We start from the raw sequence: 20776 nt of genomic DNA on the forward strand, positions 1-20776 counted from the left end.
TCATCTTTTCGAAATGTTCCGTGAAAATCTAGTCGATCGATGCAACTTTATTCGTGCCATCTCCCGTTGAGACCAAGTCGGCTCACAATGTTTATTCATGTGATCCATAATTCACTTTTAGTAATATCACGTGACCTTTTCTTAAATTTAGAACGCTTCGAACGGAAATTGTCGTGTTGCTCGCAAGTTTTATGCGTCCTGTTTCGAGTTGAGACCAAGTCACCATACAGATGTTAGTCATGTGATCCACAGGTCACTCTTACTAATGTCATGTGACAGATACATAACGCCTCAAACGTTACTTGTGTTAATGTTAGCCATATCGCCCTGGTCGCAATGGACGGAAGGGCATTTTTTAGAAAACGAGGAAAGTGTATGCATAGCTAGTTTATCACTAATTTTTGCATGTAATGAACCCATTCTTAGTCTCACTCACACCTGAAGGTAGCTAAAATAAACTACCAACTAGAATAATAATTGAACTTAGATATCATAAAAACGCAAACAGCGCCACATACTACATAAAACTCCAAAACTAGCAGCTTAGCTAGCATAAAACTAACTACTTAGGTCTGAAAGAATTCTCTTATGCTAGCATCATAAAAGAATTCTTTGCAATAAATTCAAATTAGCTAGCTAGTTTGAATTACAGAGGGGGGCTTATTTTCTGTGGGTGGTTATAGCTAGCTATCTAAATGTCTTGGGAGTAGACATTTACCTACTGGTGGGCATAAAGGTGCAAATCAGGCCTTTTTCGCTTTTTTACACCGTGGCTGGTCAAGTTACTGAAACAAAGATTATTTTTCTATTTCTATATCGGAAAACGTTTTCTACATCAACATCTATATTTTCTATTAACAATACTTATAAATTCTCAGAAGCAGTTCTCATGCAATCATCAACACGTAGTAAGAACTTCAAACATATATATAACTTATATATTTTGGGTTCAATCAGAACAACTTCTAGAAAAACAAAAAATGGCATCATCTGGAAGTCTCAAAAATTTTTTACATTGGGAAATTGTTTCCTAAAATAATATTCGTTTCTGTAACTTGATCTGAACTGAACACTGATGTCTAATACCATTCTTTTTGCGTTTCAAATTTTTTAGCATTTTCTTATAAACACATTAGATTCTAAACAAAATAAATTATTGGCCCATTGTGGTAATGTGGTAATGCCGAAGACCTGGGAAATATATCATGATGTTAAACCTGTTTCGCTTTAAAGAAGATAAAACCGTTTCATATGATAAAAAGGAGAATGTTAGGACCTGTTTTTTAATACTATTCGACCGATAATGGGACCTACAAACTTTCTTTTGCGAACCTAGGTGATACTGTCTACCTCTTCGCAACCCTTTCTATATTGATTATAGAAGAAAAAGTAAACGTATACGGGCATTTATGAAGCGAAGCCAACTCTGCGTTTTTTCCTGTGGACTTGCTTTCTCGAAGGTTTTCTCTGGTTAGGTTGCAGTGCGACCAGGATATTTTTATTGAAATTCAACAGAAACCTAAGAAGTCGAAGAAAGACGATAATGACAACACAATCCAAACAGACAAAACAGACCTCTAAAAATCTCTATGAAACGCTTATAATAGGGAAAATATAATAACTCTTGTTAGGATTATCTTTAGAACTTGAAACTTAAAACACAATTTTTTTTCATCAAGAAGAATTATCACGTGATTAATCCGATTTCCCGATTTTTTTGGATTTCACCTGAAAATCCAAAAAAACCCGGGATTTTTGGGCATTTTTTGGCACTTTTTCATGCGATCTAATGTAACAACCGGAAAATATATTGAATAAATGTTTATTTACCTTTCAGAAACTTCAAACAAAAAGTAAAAATTCGCTCTAGAACTAATGTAATTGAATTTTGAGCAGATAGTGGCATTTCAAAAATTTGAAGCTTTTGATGACTTCATAGAAAATGTGCTGATGCAAGCGAAAATTTATTGCAGCCATTTTGTTCCTTTTGTAAATTATTATAAATGTGCTAAGTTTGATTCAATTCGGACAAGCCAATGAAAAGTTATTAAGGGGAGGAGGGGGGGATTCCCTTCACTCCGCCCGTCCCCCGGTCATAATATGTTCGAAAAACCCCGGACCAAATTGGGTTTAAAAAAGGTTACCTTAAGGGAATGTCTTTGCTAATGATGGGCCTGAAATGAAAGTTTTTTATGTAAAATGCGACAAATTATTTTGCTATTGGAAGCTCCCACTACGATTATCAAAATTAATGCTTGCGATTGAAACGCATTTTTAAAGAGAGCTTTATATATTTTAAGTTAGCATTTTAAATATTTTCTGAGAAAAATAATTATTAAAAAATTATTTCTGTACAACGTGATGCGCGATTGTGGAATTAGGATACCATCTTTAATTTTCCATAGCGTCAAAGAAAGTTGGACTTTGAACCCCCGTTCGGTAGAGAAGCCCACAAATAGTTGTGGAATGTAGAGCCTCTTTTGAGAGATTTGCATCTATCCTTGTACTCTTTTTTCTTATGCTTATATGCCAACATCATATTTTCAGGCTCTCAGATCTTTTTTTGTGATAAAATTATTTAAATTTCCATAGCATGCCAAATCATAGGCGATCCGGAAATCCACGACTTAAAACACAATACGAGGTCCAGGGGTCCAAGATTTGTTACAAGTGACCAAATATAAACAAAAACGGGCCAACATAGGTGAAGAAACGTTTAAAAATGTTTTCAGCACTTTTTGTATGCCTTGCTGCAGTAATTGGAGTGTTCAAAGTTCAACTTTCGGTCAGCTTTTTTCACTAAATAGTCAGCACTCGTCGGTTGACTCTAGTAAGTGAGTTTAAAATTAATATAAATAATCAAAATAAACGCTTAGTTACAATGTCAACAGCGTCTGGTCAATTTTATTGATATTAAACGTATCCTGTTGTCTTCAGGATAGCTTAATTCTTGAAATTAATCTGAAATGATTAACAATTTATTATGGAACCTCTTACACGAAGTTAAGCTTTTACAATCCAATATCCTAACCGTTGTGTTATCATGGATACTTCCTGCATTTTCAGATCATCTTTCTCAATAATTTTAAACTGTAGATCATCTTGTATATTGGATTAAGAAAACGGGTTGGATCACTTTTGCAAAGACTCAATCACATAACTGATTTTTTCTTAATAAAATGATCTTGATAGAAAATTGTCAGACATTTTAAAAACAATGCAATTAAAGAATTTTTGTTTTGAGGAAAATTCCTGCGTGCCTATTAAAAGAATGAACCAGAAGTCATTGCCGTTAATAATGAAAACCAAATTTACATGCCAAGCCTACCGACAATCTATGTGTGAGATATTTAGAACACTCATTTGGACAACCCACAATTTCAGAGACTTTTGTGATAGCAAAGTATGCTTGTTAGAAATTCTTACTTGAAAACCTGTGACCGGTTTAAGTTGCCTTAGTTAAGTTGTATGTACAATTATCTTATAATGGAGGTTTTTCATTGATATTAATTAATTGCTAATCATTCATGATATAGGTTTGACTTTTCTATGTTGATAGCCTGAACACGTAAATTAGAAATACTAACTCGAATATGTGTTTCAGAATATCCTGATCACCTTTGCCTATAAAATGCGTCATACTGGCTTAATCCGTTGTGATCTTATTTTGAAACGACAGGTAGCAGCAGTATTTTGAATAGCAAAAACATTCCATGTACACCATCGCAGAGCTTATTATTAAATCTTCGCTGTCAGAGGTTAAAACTCTTTGATTACTTATATTTTTAAGTAATTAATATGTTTGGAATAAAATCAAAAAGGAAATTATGATTGAAAAATTATATTTTGTATGAGATTAATTTCCTCGCATAAAGTTATCATAACGATTCACTCTTTTCTTTATCTCTGCGAAGGAGCGCACGCTTAGGAGCAAAGAAAAAACAAATATTAAATCATTCGGAGGAGGCAACTGGTTACACATTAGGAAGAGAAAAATGTTCAATGTTGCTCCAAATTCGACATTTGAGCCTGAAAGAACTTCCTTTCAAACTCATTATTCAACTGTTGATGTAATAAACATGATGTTATTGGTCTCCATCTTTGCTGTTGGAGTGGCGGGGAATGTATTAGTAATCTACATCTTCGGTATTAAGGCAGGAACGAAACGTAAACGTTTTGAGGCGTTCCTTTTAGTCCTGGGAATTGTTGACTTCATTTCATCAATCGTTGTCCCGCTGTCATTTTTATACTTGACGATAACTAATTACCAAGAATGGCATTTCGGATTAACTGGATGTAAGATTATTCCGTCCCTTCTCCAAATTAGCATCACTGTATCGCAAGGAGTTTTGATTCTAATATGTTATGAAAGATATCAGGCCATTGTGCATCCATTTACCAAGAGGTTATCTTTGCTACAAGTTGCCTTATGGTTGATTTTTATATGTATCCTAGCAACAACGCTGTCCATTCCATACGCAATGACATTAGAGATTGTTCAAGATGATTACTATAAGATTCGAACATGTACTCCTGACTCTAATCAAGGTGGTACCTTGCTGGTATCGGCATGCGTCAATCTCCTCAAAGACGTATTTGCTGCTTTTATTTTGATTTACCTGTCATATCATATGAGACTTTGCTTGGTCAAAGAGTACACTAATATAACATGGAATAGAAGTCAGTTTTCTGAAAAGGGAAGAAGATTAATGATCCTGGTCATCGTGGTCTTCCTGCTACTTACTTTTCCAGTCGACATATACCGAGTTGGAGTATTGTCTTTATTTTTATCAAAATCTGAAATCTCACAAACTGCATACAACACCATAGTGATGTGCAATACATTTTTGAATATACTTCAAATGTGTAGTTCGGTTGTTAATGTGTTTATTTACTCCAAGGTGCATCAAAACTTTCTGTTAAATTTACCTAGCTGTTGGAAAAAGAGAAAACGGTCGTTCTCAAACTTAAACGGTAGTGGTATTGGAACGGAGATTAATTTGTTCTTAGCTTTGACTGCGTCCAACATGGTGCAGCAAGTGGATGAGGATGGATTGCTCGTGTCACACGTTTAGATTCTATGGTATAGTTTTATTGGCGGCGATTTCTAAAACTAGACAAACTTTCCTTAGATTTTTTAGACTTTACCTAAATTTTCACACCAGTAGGACATTTCTAGACAAAACATAACCGACTGTTGAAAAGGTACTTCCTTCCCTTTTTATTTTATGGACACAACGTTGCATTTCTCGGACCTGCGAACGGCCTAGCCCCTTTAAACCCATTTTATAGTCATATGGCTTCCGCATCAAGTAAAGGATCACATTGACTACGCAAACGCTACAAAAAAAATTGAAACGTAAAACATCTAGTTTTTTATTAGCTTATAATAGCCCTGTTTGCCCTGTTATTTTATCTCGCCAAAATCTCAATATTCTTCCCATCTAAATGCTTCAACAAGAGACCTTAATCACGTATTTTAATTTTTATCTGTATGTCTCACCATCTGTCAAGATTTGTCATGATTAATACGGATTAAGTTCTTAAAATATTTACAACATTTAAATAAACATATTTGGCCTTTTTCTCTTAACTGAATGATTTTTGGTGTTGAAGATATTCTTTCTGCTTTTACATTAACAAATCGACAATATGGCCGTGATATGCTGACCATAGGCACATAAATACTTCTGAGACAGGGTTACACAGCAGTAATAACTTTGGCACTTCATTTCGTTTCGATTATAATAGAATTTTTGATTAATGAAAACGCAGGATTCTTCGTAAAACCCCTATCTCTCATAGAAACAAGAATTGTAATTGAAATTTGTTATAAGATAAAAAAAAAAGTTAAAAAAACAGGTGCATGTCTACAATTCAAAACATTGTTGTGTTTGCTGGAAATTTTAGATTTTGAAAATAACACTTGTTTTTTACGAGAATTGCAACGCAATAAGAAAAAAATTAAGCTTTGCACGGCGATAACTTTGTATAAGATAATTTCAAATATTATAATGACAAGTAACTGCGTTGCTAATCAAAAAAAAAGAGTTGAAAAATTAGATTATATTTGAAAGTTTTAAGTAGTTTTAATTTATTGTAAGTATATTTTAAATGCTTCGTCTGCACCTCTCCACATGAAAATTTTCACGTTAAAGTGTAGGAGGGCTATATGAACTAGCTACGTGATCTTACATTTAATGTTAGGTTGAGCGCTTAAGAGCAGGTAGACCATGCTGCACATCCAGGAGAAACTTTTAGTATAGGTACAGTGCATTCATTTTTATAAGAAAACCAAAAATCTAGCCAGGCCTAATGTTTTTTAAACGTATTCTTTCAATTCGAACTGAAATATAAACGCAGGTTACAACTTATTGTTTCCAAGGTGAATCTAAAAAATTATAGCGAATGACACCAGGATGTGGGTTTTGTACAAGCAAATCGCGAAGTACCTTCGTATTTTAGTGATTACAGCGGTGCATCCTCTTAAATATCAGATTGTTAAAGCTTATTAAGTAAAAAAGAAATAATAATGTTGGCTAAGGTTAAAAAGCTAGGAAGAAAACACGTTAGCTAGGCTAGTTTTTCACCATAACATGATGTTTATAAATGCATGCACGTATGTAGCCAATATCATAAAATTGGTTTATTTAGGATTTATAGATGATTAAAGAACGTTTTTGAATGTTTATTTAAAAGTTTAAAAGATTCATATAAACAACTTTTCTTGAAATAGAAAGAACGGATAATAAAAAGTTGAAGGATAAAAATCAGAGCTCCAAGGAACACATCCCCATCAATATTAAAGTGACCTCCCCATCGCTATCAAATATATGAAAGTCGGCACCGTATCTCTCGCCAATCATAACAACGCCAGTAACTTGTTTATTGAATGAAATAAATATCACAGCCCACCGATTAAGTTTCTCGCTTGCTCCGCGAAACTTTTACAATATATTGACGACAACCGCCGTAAGACGCCATTTTGATATTAATTCTGAAAGAGGATTCGCATTTAAGAAACTTGACCGGATGTTGCCAAAACACCATTTTTAGAATTTAATTCAAATTTAATATGGAAACAAAATACCGATGTTATTATAGAGATTTTAGCTCGAGACTAAAATCAGGACCTTTAATCAGGAGTTCTTTTTACTAGGAACTGAGATCAATTTTTGATTATAATTTTATTGTTATTAACATAAGTACTAGTAATGCTGCTACTAAATTCATAATCTAACCATTTCGAAATATGAAGATAAATTTTTGTTTTTTGAATTTTTTTTGCTGTCCAGTATAATAATCCTGATTTGATACCGATAAGAGAACGTGTAATTGTAAATCGACTATTATAAATTACGTTTTTTGGTGCTAATTTTCACAAATTAGTGGTCGTGAAGTTTAATTTTGGTTGAGATCAACGAATCAAAAACAAAAGGTTAAAGAAATTTGATAAATCCTTGTTTTTTCGTATTTAGCGCCGCAGCTTAATATTTATACTCTAGCACTTTGTGCGGGAGACTGGGGTTCGATTCCCCTTGGCGGCGATTCATTATGGGCGAGTGAGTGTCATTATAGCCTCGGACTAACCTCAGCGATGTAAGTGAAGTAGGAGATATGGCACACTGTGTGAATGTTGCAGAGAGTTTTCTGGCAGAGCGGAGTCCCTAATTGGGTCTGTGTAGCTCAAAATGAGCATAAAATACTCTAGGACTCGCCATTTTAGCTATAGTCTCTCCTGTAAATAATAGACGGGTATATCCCTCGATATTTGTGATGCTAGCCATAAAAAATAAGCACATCTCTTTCCCTTTTTCCGGACAAACCAACTGTTAATTAATAAGAGGTACTAATTTTCACTGTAAAATACACGTCATCAACAACGTCAATCGAGATTTCAAAATCTGTAATTTTTTATGAAGAAAATCATCTTCTACTTAAAAAATCGTATTCTTAGTCTTTATTTCCATTATTGTGATACTATTTTAATAATGGTTTTACAAATCAAGTAGTATGACGTCATATAAAGTTCTATTGAAATGAGAAATAAATCAAATCGTTGTCTTGACCAGTCTTAATTTAAAAACGCGGACTCCAATATCTCTGGCAGACTTTTTGTTTCGTTAATGGTCATTTTTTTTAATTCTTTCTTAAGAACGTGGAAATGTGTGCGATGATCACATATATATTTGAAACATTGAAGGTAGGGGAAATAAAGAACGTGCAAAGGAAATCTCGTTGTTCAGTATTAATATTAAACTAGTCGCCACAACATGAAAAAATCCACGGGGTCGCCCGTCCTTTATATATCGAATTTCGTGTTTGCCGTAGCAGACAGACAAACAGACAGACGACGGCTATTATTAAAAGACATGGATGTCAGAAATCGTGATCCTAAAAGCTTGTTGACAAGTTTCTCGACATTAATTTATTTTCGATTTTTTTATATCGATATGTCCAGACAGCTTAGCTAACTGTGATCTATCCTAATGTAAATTCTTTTGTCAGACTATACTTGTATTTTTATACGATCTGAACATAATGATCACATGTTTTGATTGGAACACTGTTGTTGTTGTTGTTGTTGTTGTTTGTTGTTGTTGTTATCTGTCGTGCCGCAAAACAAAGGCTAGTAAGTCGGTAGTGCTATTTGCATGAATGTAATAGCTACAAGAATACATCCGTTTATTAAAAAACCTTTTCGCTACTGATGCCACCATTTTATTTTCAGGTGTGAATTTTTCCATTAGTATAATTTTATGAGGTTCGGATCTTTGAATTCAGCTCTTGCGTATAACATTTTGCGGTTTTAATAACAAAATACCTGCGGATGAGAAGAGAAACATGATACCAATCCGTTTATAACCTTCCCTAAAAGAGCTGGCACTGCATGATTTTTAAATAGAGAACGGTATGCGCTATTTCAAGTTTATGATTAATGCGAGAAAAGAAAACACAGAAACCACACATTTCAATGTACGTACAAACGATAAAGTGCTTGTTTTTACTGGTAAGTTACCTATGTTTGTGAAACACTTATACCAACTTATCTTTTGACACCGGTGGTATGTCCGCTTTGAAGTTAGAAGGAATGCCGCCTCCTGTAATGTTGTATAAGAATGGTATAAAAGGTTGTTGACATTTGTTCCGTAAAATATCAAAAATTAGTTTTTGGGTTAACATTAAAATAAGTTTGTTTAAATTTGTTTACTTTATTTTGCAATATTTTTATATCTAATTGTAAATCGTAAAGTCTTTTTAATTTTGTTGTTTAGTTATGATGAATGTTCCAAAGTGTTGGTAGCTAATAATATAATACTTGTCGTTAGCTCGTGAAAAAATTTTTGCGGTGGATGACCCGTCCTACAAATTTTTCGCATCGCTCTTTCGTGTATTCTTGCCGCCTGTTTACATGAAAGAACGAAATTTGCTTGAACGGGGGTTAATAATAATAAGTGTGATTATAATGATATTTTGATTACAAAATCTCTGGTTTATAAATTGATTAAGACAGACAACTAGTGTTATAATATTGATTTAGAAGATGAAAAGGGTAATGAAAGAGATATAAAGGCGGGATATAAATTGGATTTTGTTTATTTGAACACACTTATGAAAGATGTAGTCTCTTCGAAGCCATTTTTCACTAGGCAAAAAAATATCCGAAATCTGCTCCTGAAAGAGAAACATTCGCTTAGCCTGGGAAATAAATAACTAAAAATTAGATTAAAAAAAGGCTAATACTGGTTTTAACTAATTATTGGCAAAAATAAACCCAAAAGAAAAGAGTACAAATTTCTTTTCTTGGCAGATTTTTTTTCTTTAGATAAACTGATCATTTGCCGAAAGTTATGAACACAATATGTTTGTTTGGTATCGGATACCAAATAAATTTAATTTTTTATCTGGAGCTGACATTTTTACAAAATTTTTTTTTACAGAAAAGAATGTTTATACAAAATTTGAGATAGAGTTTCATATAACAACCTATTACTGATAACATATGAATGCGATAAATATAATGTCCATAACAGGCTTTAGCAGATCACACAAAACTTTCAATACTCAATAAAGTTTTTAGTACTGAGTAGTCTGCACAAGGTTTTGAATAATCAGTATTCCATACAAGGATTTCTGTACTCAATATAGTCCATGGAAGTTGTTCTATTTATCTGTAATTTTTGGAAAAACAACTTTTACTTAATTCCATGCACTGTTTATGACTAATAATGTTGCATTGAAACACTCCATCTTTGTATGTATAAAAGGTGTCTACGCACCTTCGTAGATTGTTTTGTTGAAACAAGTGGTCAAACTCGGTTGATCTTTCGGAATCCATACTGTGAACGGTTGAACGTCTTTTTTCTTTCCCTCTCAGACAGCAACTACGATCTTTAAAATAACTGTGCATTCTTGAATATATGAAAACGTTAACAACTGAATTCGATATCTGAAGTATATTTAAAAACGTATTGATGTCAACGAAATTATTGTACAACCCATCGCTCATATCAAACAGCGAACCAAATATATAAAAAAATACTAAAAATATATCTTCCGGAAGAGTTAGTATCACAAACACTAAGACGACAATTTTTAAAAGCTTTCTACCCTTTGTTGATATCGCCAACCGGTCCCATGTTGCCATAGTTACAGATCTTGTTAGAGATTTATGCATGCGAATCCTTAACGTTGCCAGAATGGATAAAGCAACAAGATCACGTGACAACTGCATAACAGATGAAGCCATTAGCAAATTAAAACGTTCAGATGCTGGAACACATGCTTCTGTGTTATGCAACCGATTTTTGACAATTTGAAATGAAACCATGTAGGGTAAGACAAATATGATAGAGATAATAAAAACAAAAACGAACCATAAGCATATACATTTATTAGTAAGGCCAATTTTAAACGGATAGACAATTGCATGGTAACGTTCGTAGCTGATCAACACCAATATTCCTTGAGATATTGTCACACTCATTTGTAAGATTGTCGGTATAATCTTGCAACCTATGAATCCAAAATGCCACACTTGAAATTTAGTATATGTTAAGTAAAAGAAAGATGTCGGTATAAAAAGGATCGAAACACAATCTGTTACTCCTAGCAACAACAATAATGTTTCAAATCTTGTCCTGCATTTTTTACGACGAATTCCGAATATGTACAACACGAAAATGTTTCCTGGAACTCCTATCAGAAAAATAACAGATAAGGTAGTCATAGCGATATAATCGGTTATCGAGTGTGTCAAACCAGATGGTATGCTAAAAGCTGATCTGTTCGTGGATGTTGAATTTCCAAGTATGCTAACATTCCACATTTTAAATTCAACCAAGATCTTTAAAAATTGACAATATATCGTGTCTTTTTTCCAATCAAATTTAAGATTTTCATACACCAATTAAGAATCTGATTTAATACACTGGAGCTTTTTTTATTGGGGGGAGCCAACTTTTACTTATTACAAGATTCTACTTCTCTGATTTTACACTGCTCGAATCGTTGCCTTTTTTAGTTCTTCTCCAAGCTCGAAAAAATATTAATTCAGTAGTAGTCAATAGAACTGCCACGATCTACAAAAAATCAAACTGGCCTTTCTCAAACTGCGCAGACAAACAATCCAAATTATGTGCGTGCGTGTTTTAAACAAACTCCATGTGAAAACAGAAACTAGATACTGCGAAAACGTCAAACGATGGCGCATTTGCTTTACAAATACTTGAGTGGTCATAAAAATAATTGAGCGTGAGAGCCACTTGAAAACATTTCATTTTTTCATTAAGATCTTTGCAAACAAATGAACGAAAGTCCTTAGAAAGTTACGTACCAAGTATACAGATGGCGCTTGTACTTACTTAGGTTATAAAATTGTTCCAATTTTTAAATGTACTATTTATTACAACAACCCTACATTTTTAACATTTTATAGACACGAAGCAGAGATCTATGGAGAAGTTTCCCGGTCTTAACAAACTTAAAAAGTAATTGGGAATCGCGTGCGATAAATTGAATTAAACCGCAGTTATACATTGGCAGTCGTTCCACTACGTCTCTGATATGAAAAACAATAGCTAATAATTCGATTTATGCTAAAGAAATCAGCATATCATTATTGAGTTGCATGAGTTTCTATCCTTTGCTTAATGATGGTTCCAAATTTTTCACGAAATCAAAATGGCAATTACCTTCTGGAGAGAGTTAATGTAAAATTAAATAAGATGTCAATTCTTACGATACCAAACACATCAATGACGTAGTTTTTTACGTCAGTGGCTGTGTGTTTTAGGATTACAAAAAATACACTATGATTAAAACATCACGACAATGTTCATGTCTCTTGTAAATGCCTCTGTATTAATTATATAATTGTTGATATTTCAAAATGATCCAAGTCCTATCAATCCCGCAGATTTTGGAATACTTTATCTATATTATAATACCCGTATACGTCTGTCTGTCCATCCGTCCGTCCGTCTGTCTGTCACGCAAAATGGTAGCTTAGCTGCACAGGAAGCGAGACGTACGCAATGCGTTATAAAAAGGACGGGCGAACCCGTGGATTTTTCCACGGGCTAACGACTAGTGTACTATAATGCTTAAGAACATGTAATACATGGAATCACAGTCCTGATATTTACTTGTGCGCGCATCTAATTGATTACGTAATGCCTCATGCTCACGCTGAAATGGAGGTAAAAATGTAAACAAGCCAAGCGGATACGTTACCTCCATTTTTGCGCACGCAGTAAAAACACGGCACTATGATTGGGTGTTTAAAGATTAACCTATCTAATATGATAAAAAGGGAAGTTATGGTGGTAGAGAATCTTCACTCCCCAATTATGGAAAAAAATGGTTCTTTCGTGTTCGACTTTAGTCAAATTAGCATTTCACGAGATAATATATATCTCACAAAATCCCTCGAAAACATAGAGATACCCAAAAGTTAATCCACGCGAAGTTTGAAAAAACTTCACAAGTAGGCGCGTGCACGTTAGGACTTCTGATTCTTTACGGGTTTTCGCGTTGGGTATTTGAATGTTTTGATAGCTAGCGAGAAGTTTATAGTCCCCTTTAGCTTGCCAAGTATGCCACGTTTTTACTAATACCTTGTCATTGAATAAAACATGCAATTAGAACGATAAAATTATCGGCAAATTGCCAAATTTTCCTCAACCCTATTTTTTAGCGAATAGTACGATTTTTCTTGCATTTAAGCTAGGTGGGGGTATTTAAAGGAAAGTCTCAAAAAGGAGTGTGATATTTTTCTAAATACATTTTGCTTAGCTATTTTTTATTAATTTCATAAAAAGCTATACCTTAAAAGTGCTGTAGTAATTCTATCCCTGTTAAAACCTAGCTCTTCAAGGCTAGTGTAGCATCAAAGGCTCCACGTGTTCGTATCAAGAACTACGCCGGGCTGGGCAAAAAAACTCGAAATAGTTATGGAATATCTTTTCTTAGGGGGCGTTTGCACGTGAAATCTCATCCCGGGACGATTTTCCCCCTGTCTGTAATGAAAATCCTTACAACATTTGACGTTTTACAAGGGACTAAATTTCATCCCGTGATGAAATTAGAAAGAAAACATGTGTAAACATAATAATTTCTTCATCCCGGTGTAGCAGATTATCTTAACTCCCTGTGAAAAATGACTCCTGGGGGCAAAATAAACTAGAGAATAATAACTCCCCTGGAGTAGAAATAACCTAGTGAATAATGACTCCCCCTGTTAATAAACACTCGCCTTATTTTTCGAAAAGAAGATCAAAGGCAAAGGTTAGGATTTCAAGAAAAAATTTTTTATCTACTGTACTTCATATTCTGTAGTCACGTGTTTTTTACAGCAAGTTTTGTCACTTCCCGCCGATTAACATTAAAAATTGTTAAATTCTACTATATCTTTCAAATCACTAAAACTTTCTATTTTTTATTTTCAGTCCAAAGCGCAAATTTACGTTTAAAAATGCAAAAAAGTTTGCTTACAATTTTTTTAATTAAGGCAAAAATTCAGGGAAAAATCTTGGTCAGGTCATTAAAGTGGGTAAAATTTTGGTCATATAAAATTTAGTAACTGAACCTACTTTCTACCGTTCTATCCAAAAAGGGAGTAAAAATAAACTGGAGGAGTTATTATTTCCTAGGAGATGTTGACTCTAGGGAGTAACAATTAACTAGTTTACTATGACTGGGGAGTTATTATTAACTAGTTTATCTTAACTGGGGGAGTCATTATAAACTAGTTTATTATCACTGGGAAGTCATTTTTTAGGGGAGTTAAAAAATTCCGGTGACACCGGAATGTGAATGCTGAATGTACGCTTTTCACATTTTCTTTTGATTTTTAATGAACAGCCATAAAACATTTCGTTCTTCCTTTCCGTGATGACAGCCAAGAAAACACTTTGAACTAGAAAAAATATGAAAAGGTTGGTTTCAACTTTTTTTGTTGATTTATAAATCTTCAAAGTTTTTTTATATAATTCAAATTCAAGTAAATTTCACCATAAATTTATACTATTTAACCATTATTTAATTATTATTTATGGTTCTTATGCTTTTCTCTCATGTGCCATCGTTCTGCGTTTCTTTTTTGACTTTTGTACTCACTAACTAAAAAAAAATCACTTCGAATTATCATACGCAAAGTTAGCAAAATTAATGTGTCATCCCGGGACGAGATCACTCATCCCGATATGAAAATATGCTGGTTTCATCCCGGGATGAGGCTCACGTGTGAACACTTTTCTTTTCTTGCCTGGATGAGATTTCATATCGACTGCTTGAAAACGTGGTCTTAATGCAAATAAACGTAATCGAAAATTTTAAAGTTACAGACTACATTTAGAGGTTTTACACAGAAAATCATGGAATATTGCATTTTGGCACCTGTGAAATTCAGCTAGATTTCAGTGAACTATTACTTCAAGTTAAATTTTATCATAGAATTTCTTTGTGTACTTTTAAATATGCCTATTATATTTAAAATCAATAAACGAAAAAATCAAATTAAAAATACATTGAATATAATAATTTGATACATATTAAAAAACAAAAGACAATATTTTCTAGTTCTTTTCAAACATAAAATATTTTAGATTGCTTTCTCAAAATATTTAAATCGTTTTGTCGACCTAAAATACATTTTGTTTTGCTCCTTTTTTATTATTGTATTTCTTTGTATATCTTTTCAAATATATATTCTATTTTTGAAGAGCACTTAAAGGAACTTTACAGATATAAAAGGCAAAAAAACAAACACATTTTTACATTGTGCATATGTACGGATTTTTTCTTCCTAAGACCTTAACGTCTTTTATTTAAGAGTTTTTTGATGTTTTAAATAAAGATATCAAAATTTGGGAGAATAGTTTATTAGAAAGTAAAAATTGTTAATGATTCTACCAAAGCTAACCAAATGCTAAATATGTTTGCATTTTTTTGGAGTAAAAAGACAAGAGTTGAAGAGTGCAGCATTTGCGAGATTAGAGATCCAGAAGATATTGCTGGTTGCACATGAAGTTGGATCTGCAACCAAAAATGATTAAATCAACAGACAAACTCAAAACTTGTTACCTCCTGTTGATACTTCTGAATCTCACATATTCCTCCTATATTTCATCCTCTAAGAAAAATCTCACCGGGAGAATTTTTTACTACACTGCACTACATTTTTCAAAATGTCAAATTCGTTCTGCTTCTTTGTTTGAGGCTCAAAAATGCATTTGTGTGTTATTGACTAATGATACATTTGAAAATCGCATTTTGAGCAACCAATTGACAACAAGGGTTGAATATTTATTGATTACATTACTGAGAAGGGGATACAGAAAAAAACAGCTGGATGAACAGGTAGGCTGTGTTTTTAGGACATTTGTATAAACATATCAATCTTCAAAGAATGCTTTATTGAACCAATCTTAAAAACATCTTTTGTGCGACTTGTGAGTAAAAACAAAAGAAGTAATTACCACCTCTTTATGTAAATTACAGAGTCATGAGTTACTGTCTCGTATTGTAGGTTGAATCTATAACACACAAATACGATTACTAACTTTTTTAGACCTGTTTTATAATAGGAGCAACTGACGAGTTTGCATACATACAAACCTCAATGCCAACTTTCGCAGTATTTCAATTTATACGGAGATTTAGCAATCACCTACGAAGAGAATCAAAATAATCCAGCTTACTTGAATAGCTGCGATAATGCTAAATCTACTGGCAATCTCTATCTCCCTGTCAACTTCAATCGAACATACATCAGAAGGCATCTATTGTATTGGAAATCAACTGATATACGAACATTCATTGTCATGTGTTCCCTGGAATGTACCTCCATGATAATGGAAACAGCTGTACACGGGGGAGTTGATGGTCAAGAGTATACGTGGATTGTACATCATCGTGACATTATGGTTGCTAAAGTTAGCCTGCCACAAAATTTATTAATTGTTACGGACAAGAAAGAGTTTCATGAAAAATATACACCAGAGGGAAACAAAGCTCCATGCTATCATTTATCATATAAGTAAGTAGCGCAAAATTTATTCTTGTAAACTTTGTGAACCAAAATTTTCACCCGAGCCTAGTTATTTTTCTGCCCTAAATTTTTATCAGCCACTCAAAGAAAGGGTAGATGATTTGGTCGGTAGAGCGTTGGAATTAAGTAAAAAAGGTCGTGAATTCGATCCCACATAAGGTCATTGTCTAGTTTGTCAGATAGCTAGTTTTTGTACGAACTGCTCTTCTGATAATATAATTGATACAATCCACATAAAACTATTTAACCTGTTTCAATTTTAGAAAACACATTACCAACACAACAATAAAAAGTATGGCGACATTTACAGGAGAAGAGGGATCGTCTATATACGCTAAGACAAAGGGGTACAAACTGATAGCAGTAGCTGATTATGCAAACGACAGGATCATTTTTAATTCTAAAGCGGAAAGAACACTAGAGCTCTTTCCACATAAACATGCACTGCCAATGCGCAATGTAAGGGTGGTGACAGTTATTGATGCTCCATTTACAATGATACACAAACATTCAGAACATATACTGAACTACGATGACATGACATGCAGTACAGGCAAATTGTGTTGGCAATACGAGTTGCATAACAATACCAAAACACGCATTCCATACTGCTGCTATGGCTATTGCATAGAGCTTTTAAATTACCTTTCGGAGGCCCTGCAGTTAGTAGCGGATATTTATATGGTTGAAGATTCGGCATACGGTCAAATTGTAAACGGAACTTGGGTTGGTATGGTGGGTGATGTTGTTGCAGGAAAAGCCGATCTTATCTTAGCAAGTTTATCCATCAATTCTAAACGAGCACAATATATCGATTTCTCCTATCCGTATATGACTGGTGGTGTTGCCTTCGTGGTGATGGAAGAACGAAGTCAACTTGGTTTCTTCAACTTCGAATCATTCGAACCATTGTCAATCCAATTGTGGTTGATAATTATTCTATTCACCTTCCTTTCCAGTTTTTTGTTAGTTGCCATGGAAGAGAAATGCTTTGTCAATAGAAACCAGGATGTACCTTGGGAGGACCATTCTTATCCATGGGCAGAGAGCATCACATATCTGAGTGGTTTGGTGTTTCAAAAGGATATTGCGGGTAAGAATCCGCAATATTTGAGCACGAGGATAATTTCTGTTATGATTGCTTTAGTCATGATCATCATCATGTCAACATACACTGCGATATTGACAGCGAGTAAAGTGACACACAAAACGAAGATTCCAATCACTGGTTTAAATGATAAAAAGGTAGAGTATGTCTTCACTTTACAACTTGTATACAATTTACGGATTTGATATTTGTAAATGACTGGAAGTATTATTGAATTTTTAAATCAGTTAGAAAACCAGTTATTTAAACCCGTGAAAGTATCCACTTAAAAGGCTGCTAATTTCATCGAACTAGCTGGTAGACCGTGGATAAATCAACGGGTTCGCCCGTCCTTCATTTACCGCATTTCGCGTCTCGCTACTGCTGTTACCATTTTGCGTGACAGACAGACGTATTAAAATATAGTTAAAACCCAAATAAAACGTTTTGGAGAAAATCAACAACAACGATAATTCTATTTCTTTGTCCGTGACTTTGCCCATACATTAATTATTTATCACAAAGCAATTACATTCTCTCACGTATAAAAACGCGTCGCGGTAAATTTAAATTTAGCATACTATAAAATTCCCAGACAATTAAATCGTTTTATCTTATCACAAGATTTGTTTTAGCCAATTAAAAATGTTAGCAAATTTTTTAAAAAATACAGAATATATAGTTTTTACGAGATGTTTTATAGGCGCTTTTAAAGAAATTGATAGAAAATATAATCGACTTTGCTTGTCACAGATGGACAGAAGAGTTTTTGTATTTATATAAGAGACAAGACCACCAGATTAGCAAACGTTGATTTGATGATCACAAGGTTGTTACAACTCTTAAAAATTAAAATCAGACAAGAACTGGCAGTGACGAATTCAACTTGAAATCTAATAACAAAAAATAATAATCTTAGATTCAAAATCCAACGCATAACTTCAAATTTGGAACACTTGAAAATTCCGTTTACAGTCAACTGTTTTCAGAAAGTGAAGACCCAACTTGGAATCGTATTGGTGCGTTTATGAACAACTACAATTACATTGACTCGGATGTTGGATTTTCAAAATTAAAATCGGGGTATAAATTATTTTATTATTAACGAATTTTTGCAAAAGATTAAAATTTTGGTTAATAAAATTCTACTGTTATCAATATGTGTCCTTTAAAATTTCATATATTTACAAAATAAAACTAGCTCTTAATAAAACGAACAAATGCGGATCTTGATGTCAGTACAGTGTAGCTTTTGAATCAGATGTTTCCTTTTTTAACTTCATTAAATTTGACTATCTCTCTATTTCAATCATTTGAATCATATTTAGGTTTTTTATTTTCATTCTTAATATTTACCTTTAGGGAATTAGACGCCATCTTTCAAGGTTCTTACAGTTCTCTGCATTACATGTCCAAAGATTGCAGGTTGCAGTTTGCTGGAGATATCATACCAGAATCCGGTTTTGGACTAGGTTTAAAAAAAGGATCTTTACTTAAAAACGAGATCTCAGAAATGATCCGGAAATATGAAGAAGACGGGACATTGTCTAAATTAAACGACAAGTGGATTGATAAAGTATGTTCAGAAGTTGAACATGGGCAAACAATAGAAGTATTCCATCAATTTGGTATTACTTATTTTGGTGGGCTGTTTGTGGTGATGATGTTTTGGACGGCGTTATCTGTGCTAATTCTGATAAGCGAAAAAATAGTTAGTAGATTTTGTGCGAGATGTAAAGGAAGGCAAACAAAAGTCGAATTAGAGGATACAGAAAGGACTTTATTTTACATCAATAAGAATCCAGGTTTATCTGATAGCCTGTGATCTGAACATATAATATTAGTTATAATCTATTATTTAATTGACGCATTCACATTTAATTTAAATAGTAAATAAACCTCGCCAAAAAGTGTATTCAGAATTGTATCAAAATATCCACTCAGCACGAAAAAAGATTGCGGTATGGTCATATACATTGGGGTATAATCATACGGGAGGGGACGGGAGAGGTTATAACTGTAATGCTCACGAATTTTATTATACATATATTAGACACCTGTCTACTAAACTAGATCTCATACGTCCCAGAGCATTACAAACCACCCCATAAATTTTTATGAGATGCTTATAAACGGCAAATGTGTTAACTTCTTTTTTACTTTATATTTGGAACTTAATACTTACACCAATTTTCCCATGTCTTCACATTTAACTCGAAAACAGAGAAAAACCTAGTTTTTCAGCTATATTTGGCGCTTCATCATGCGAAATGTTAGAACGTTAGTAATTTGGTTTTAAACAAGCCCCGAAAAATGCTGCCATGAGCAAAATTTTATTGCTATCGTGCCTCTCTTCTACCAAGTTTGATTCTGTTTGCAACGCCTATTAAAAGTTTTGGGGAGTGCGAGACAGTGAGGGTACGTATTATTTTACTTTTCGCTTAAGATTCCTGGTGAAATAAATTTTGAAGCCATTTAAACTAGGTAAGGCAAGATATATATTTCGCCGTAAAGATAGATACAGGTAAGATGTTACTATAAGTTACAGATACAATTGGCCGGAGCAAGTAGAAGACTCTAATTGTCTTATCATCAAGCCCCGTAATAGTTGAGCTATTTACATTTTAATTTTTGATAACAACTAAAGACGTGAAATATAAAAACGTGGAAATGTAAAAACATGTAAATGTGAAAATGTAGTTATATAAATGTAAAAGCGTATAAATGTAAAATCATTCTACTGCATAATGGGTAAAAAACAGAGTTATATCATTGTTATTTACAAGAAGGAGGTACTTTGTAAAGTACCTTTTAAACGTCCCAAACTAATATTTGTTTTAAATTTTTTGGTCTAATAATCGGTTCCACAACTGTGGTCCCCTAGTTTTTGTAGAATAGCTGCTTACTCTTAGAGTTGTTTTTGGTGCAACAAAGTTATCTTTAGAGTATCTCGTGTGGTATTTATGTTCGATAAAGTAAAAATTTTTCAGCAAAGACTAACGGACAGGAAGCAGTTTTTATCTTAAACATACAAGCATGTTTCTGTTTACTGTAGAAGATAGGTAAGATTACTCTAAAGATAGGTTTTTCTTAAATTTTGCGCGGAACATACCAAAGTCAAACCAGTTGATGAGAGA

General features: G+C 33.5%; 3 protein-coding genes across 3 annotated transcripts; 2 read left to right on the forward strand and 1 right to left on the reverse strand.

The window, feature by feature from the left end:
• The first annotated feature begins 3995 nt into the window (after window positions 1-3995).
• Window positions 3996-5075, forward strand: LOC130612999 (C5a anaphylatoxin chemotactic receptor 1-like). The gene has a single exon (XM_057434325.1). It carries the CDS (start codon window positions 3996-3998, stop codon window positions 5073-5075), a length of 1080 nt encoding a protein of 359 aa, XP_057290308.1.
• Window positions 5076-10168: 5093 nt separating this feature from the next.
• On the reverse strand, window positions 10169-11422 carry LOC130613000 (neuropeptide SIFamide receptor-like). Its single transcript, XM_057434326.1, has one exon. It carries the CDS (start codon window positions 11327-11329, stop codon window positions 10169-10171), a length of 1161 nt encoding a protein of 386 aa, XP_057290309.1. The 5' UTR covers window positions 11330-11422.
• A 3782-nt stretch (window positions 11423-15204) lies between these two features.
• On the forward strand, window positions 15205-20086 carry LOC130613136 (glutamate receptor ionotropic, NMDA 3A-like). The gene is made up of 5 exons (XM_057434462.1): window positions 15205-15861; window positions 16089-16540; window positions 16816-17797; window positions 18559-18722; window positions 19002-20086. The coding sequence occupies exons 1-5, from the start codon at window positions 15526-15528 to the stop codon at window positions 19462-19464; spliced, it is 2397 nt and encodes a 798-aa protein (XP_057290445.1). The 5' UTR covers window positions 15205-15525; the 3' UTR covers window positions 19465-20086.
• Window positions 20087-20776: the final 690 nt, after the last annotated feature.

The sequence above is a fragment of the Hydractinia symbiolongicarpus genome, chromosome 10 (assembly GCF_029227915.1).
Source record: "Hydractinia symbiolongicarpus strain clone_291-10 chromosome 10, HSymV2.1, whole genome shotgun sequence".
NCBI lineage: Eukaryota > Metazoa > Cnidaria > Hydrozoa > Anthoathecata > Hydractiniidae > Hydractinia > Hydractinia symbiolongicarpus.

Excerpts from the sequence above, each read along its gene's own strand:
- LOC130613136 (XM_057434462.1), top strand. The coding sequence starts at position 15,526 with ATGAAGTTGGATCTGCAACCAAAAATGATTAAATCAACAGACAAACTC. Across the intron at positions 16,541-16,815 it reads TGCTATCATTTATCATATAA|AAAACACATTACCAACACAA; the intron begins GTAAGTAGCGCA and ends TTTCAATTTTAG. Across the intron at positions 17,798-18,558 it reads CTGGTTTAAATGATAAAAAG|ATTCAAAATCCAACGCATAA; the intron begins GTAGAGTATGTC and ends TAATAATCTTAG.
- LOC130612999 (XM_057434325.1), top strand. The coding sequence starts at position 3,996 with ATGTTCAATGTTGCTCCAAATTCGACATTTGAGCCTGAAAGAACTTCC.
- LOC130613000 (XM_057434326.1), bottom strand. The coding sequence starts at position 11,329 with ATGTGGAATGTTAGCATACTTGGAAATTCAACATCCACGAACAGATCA.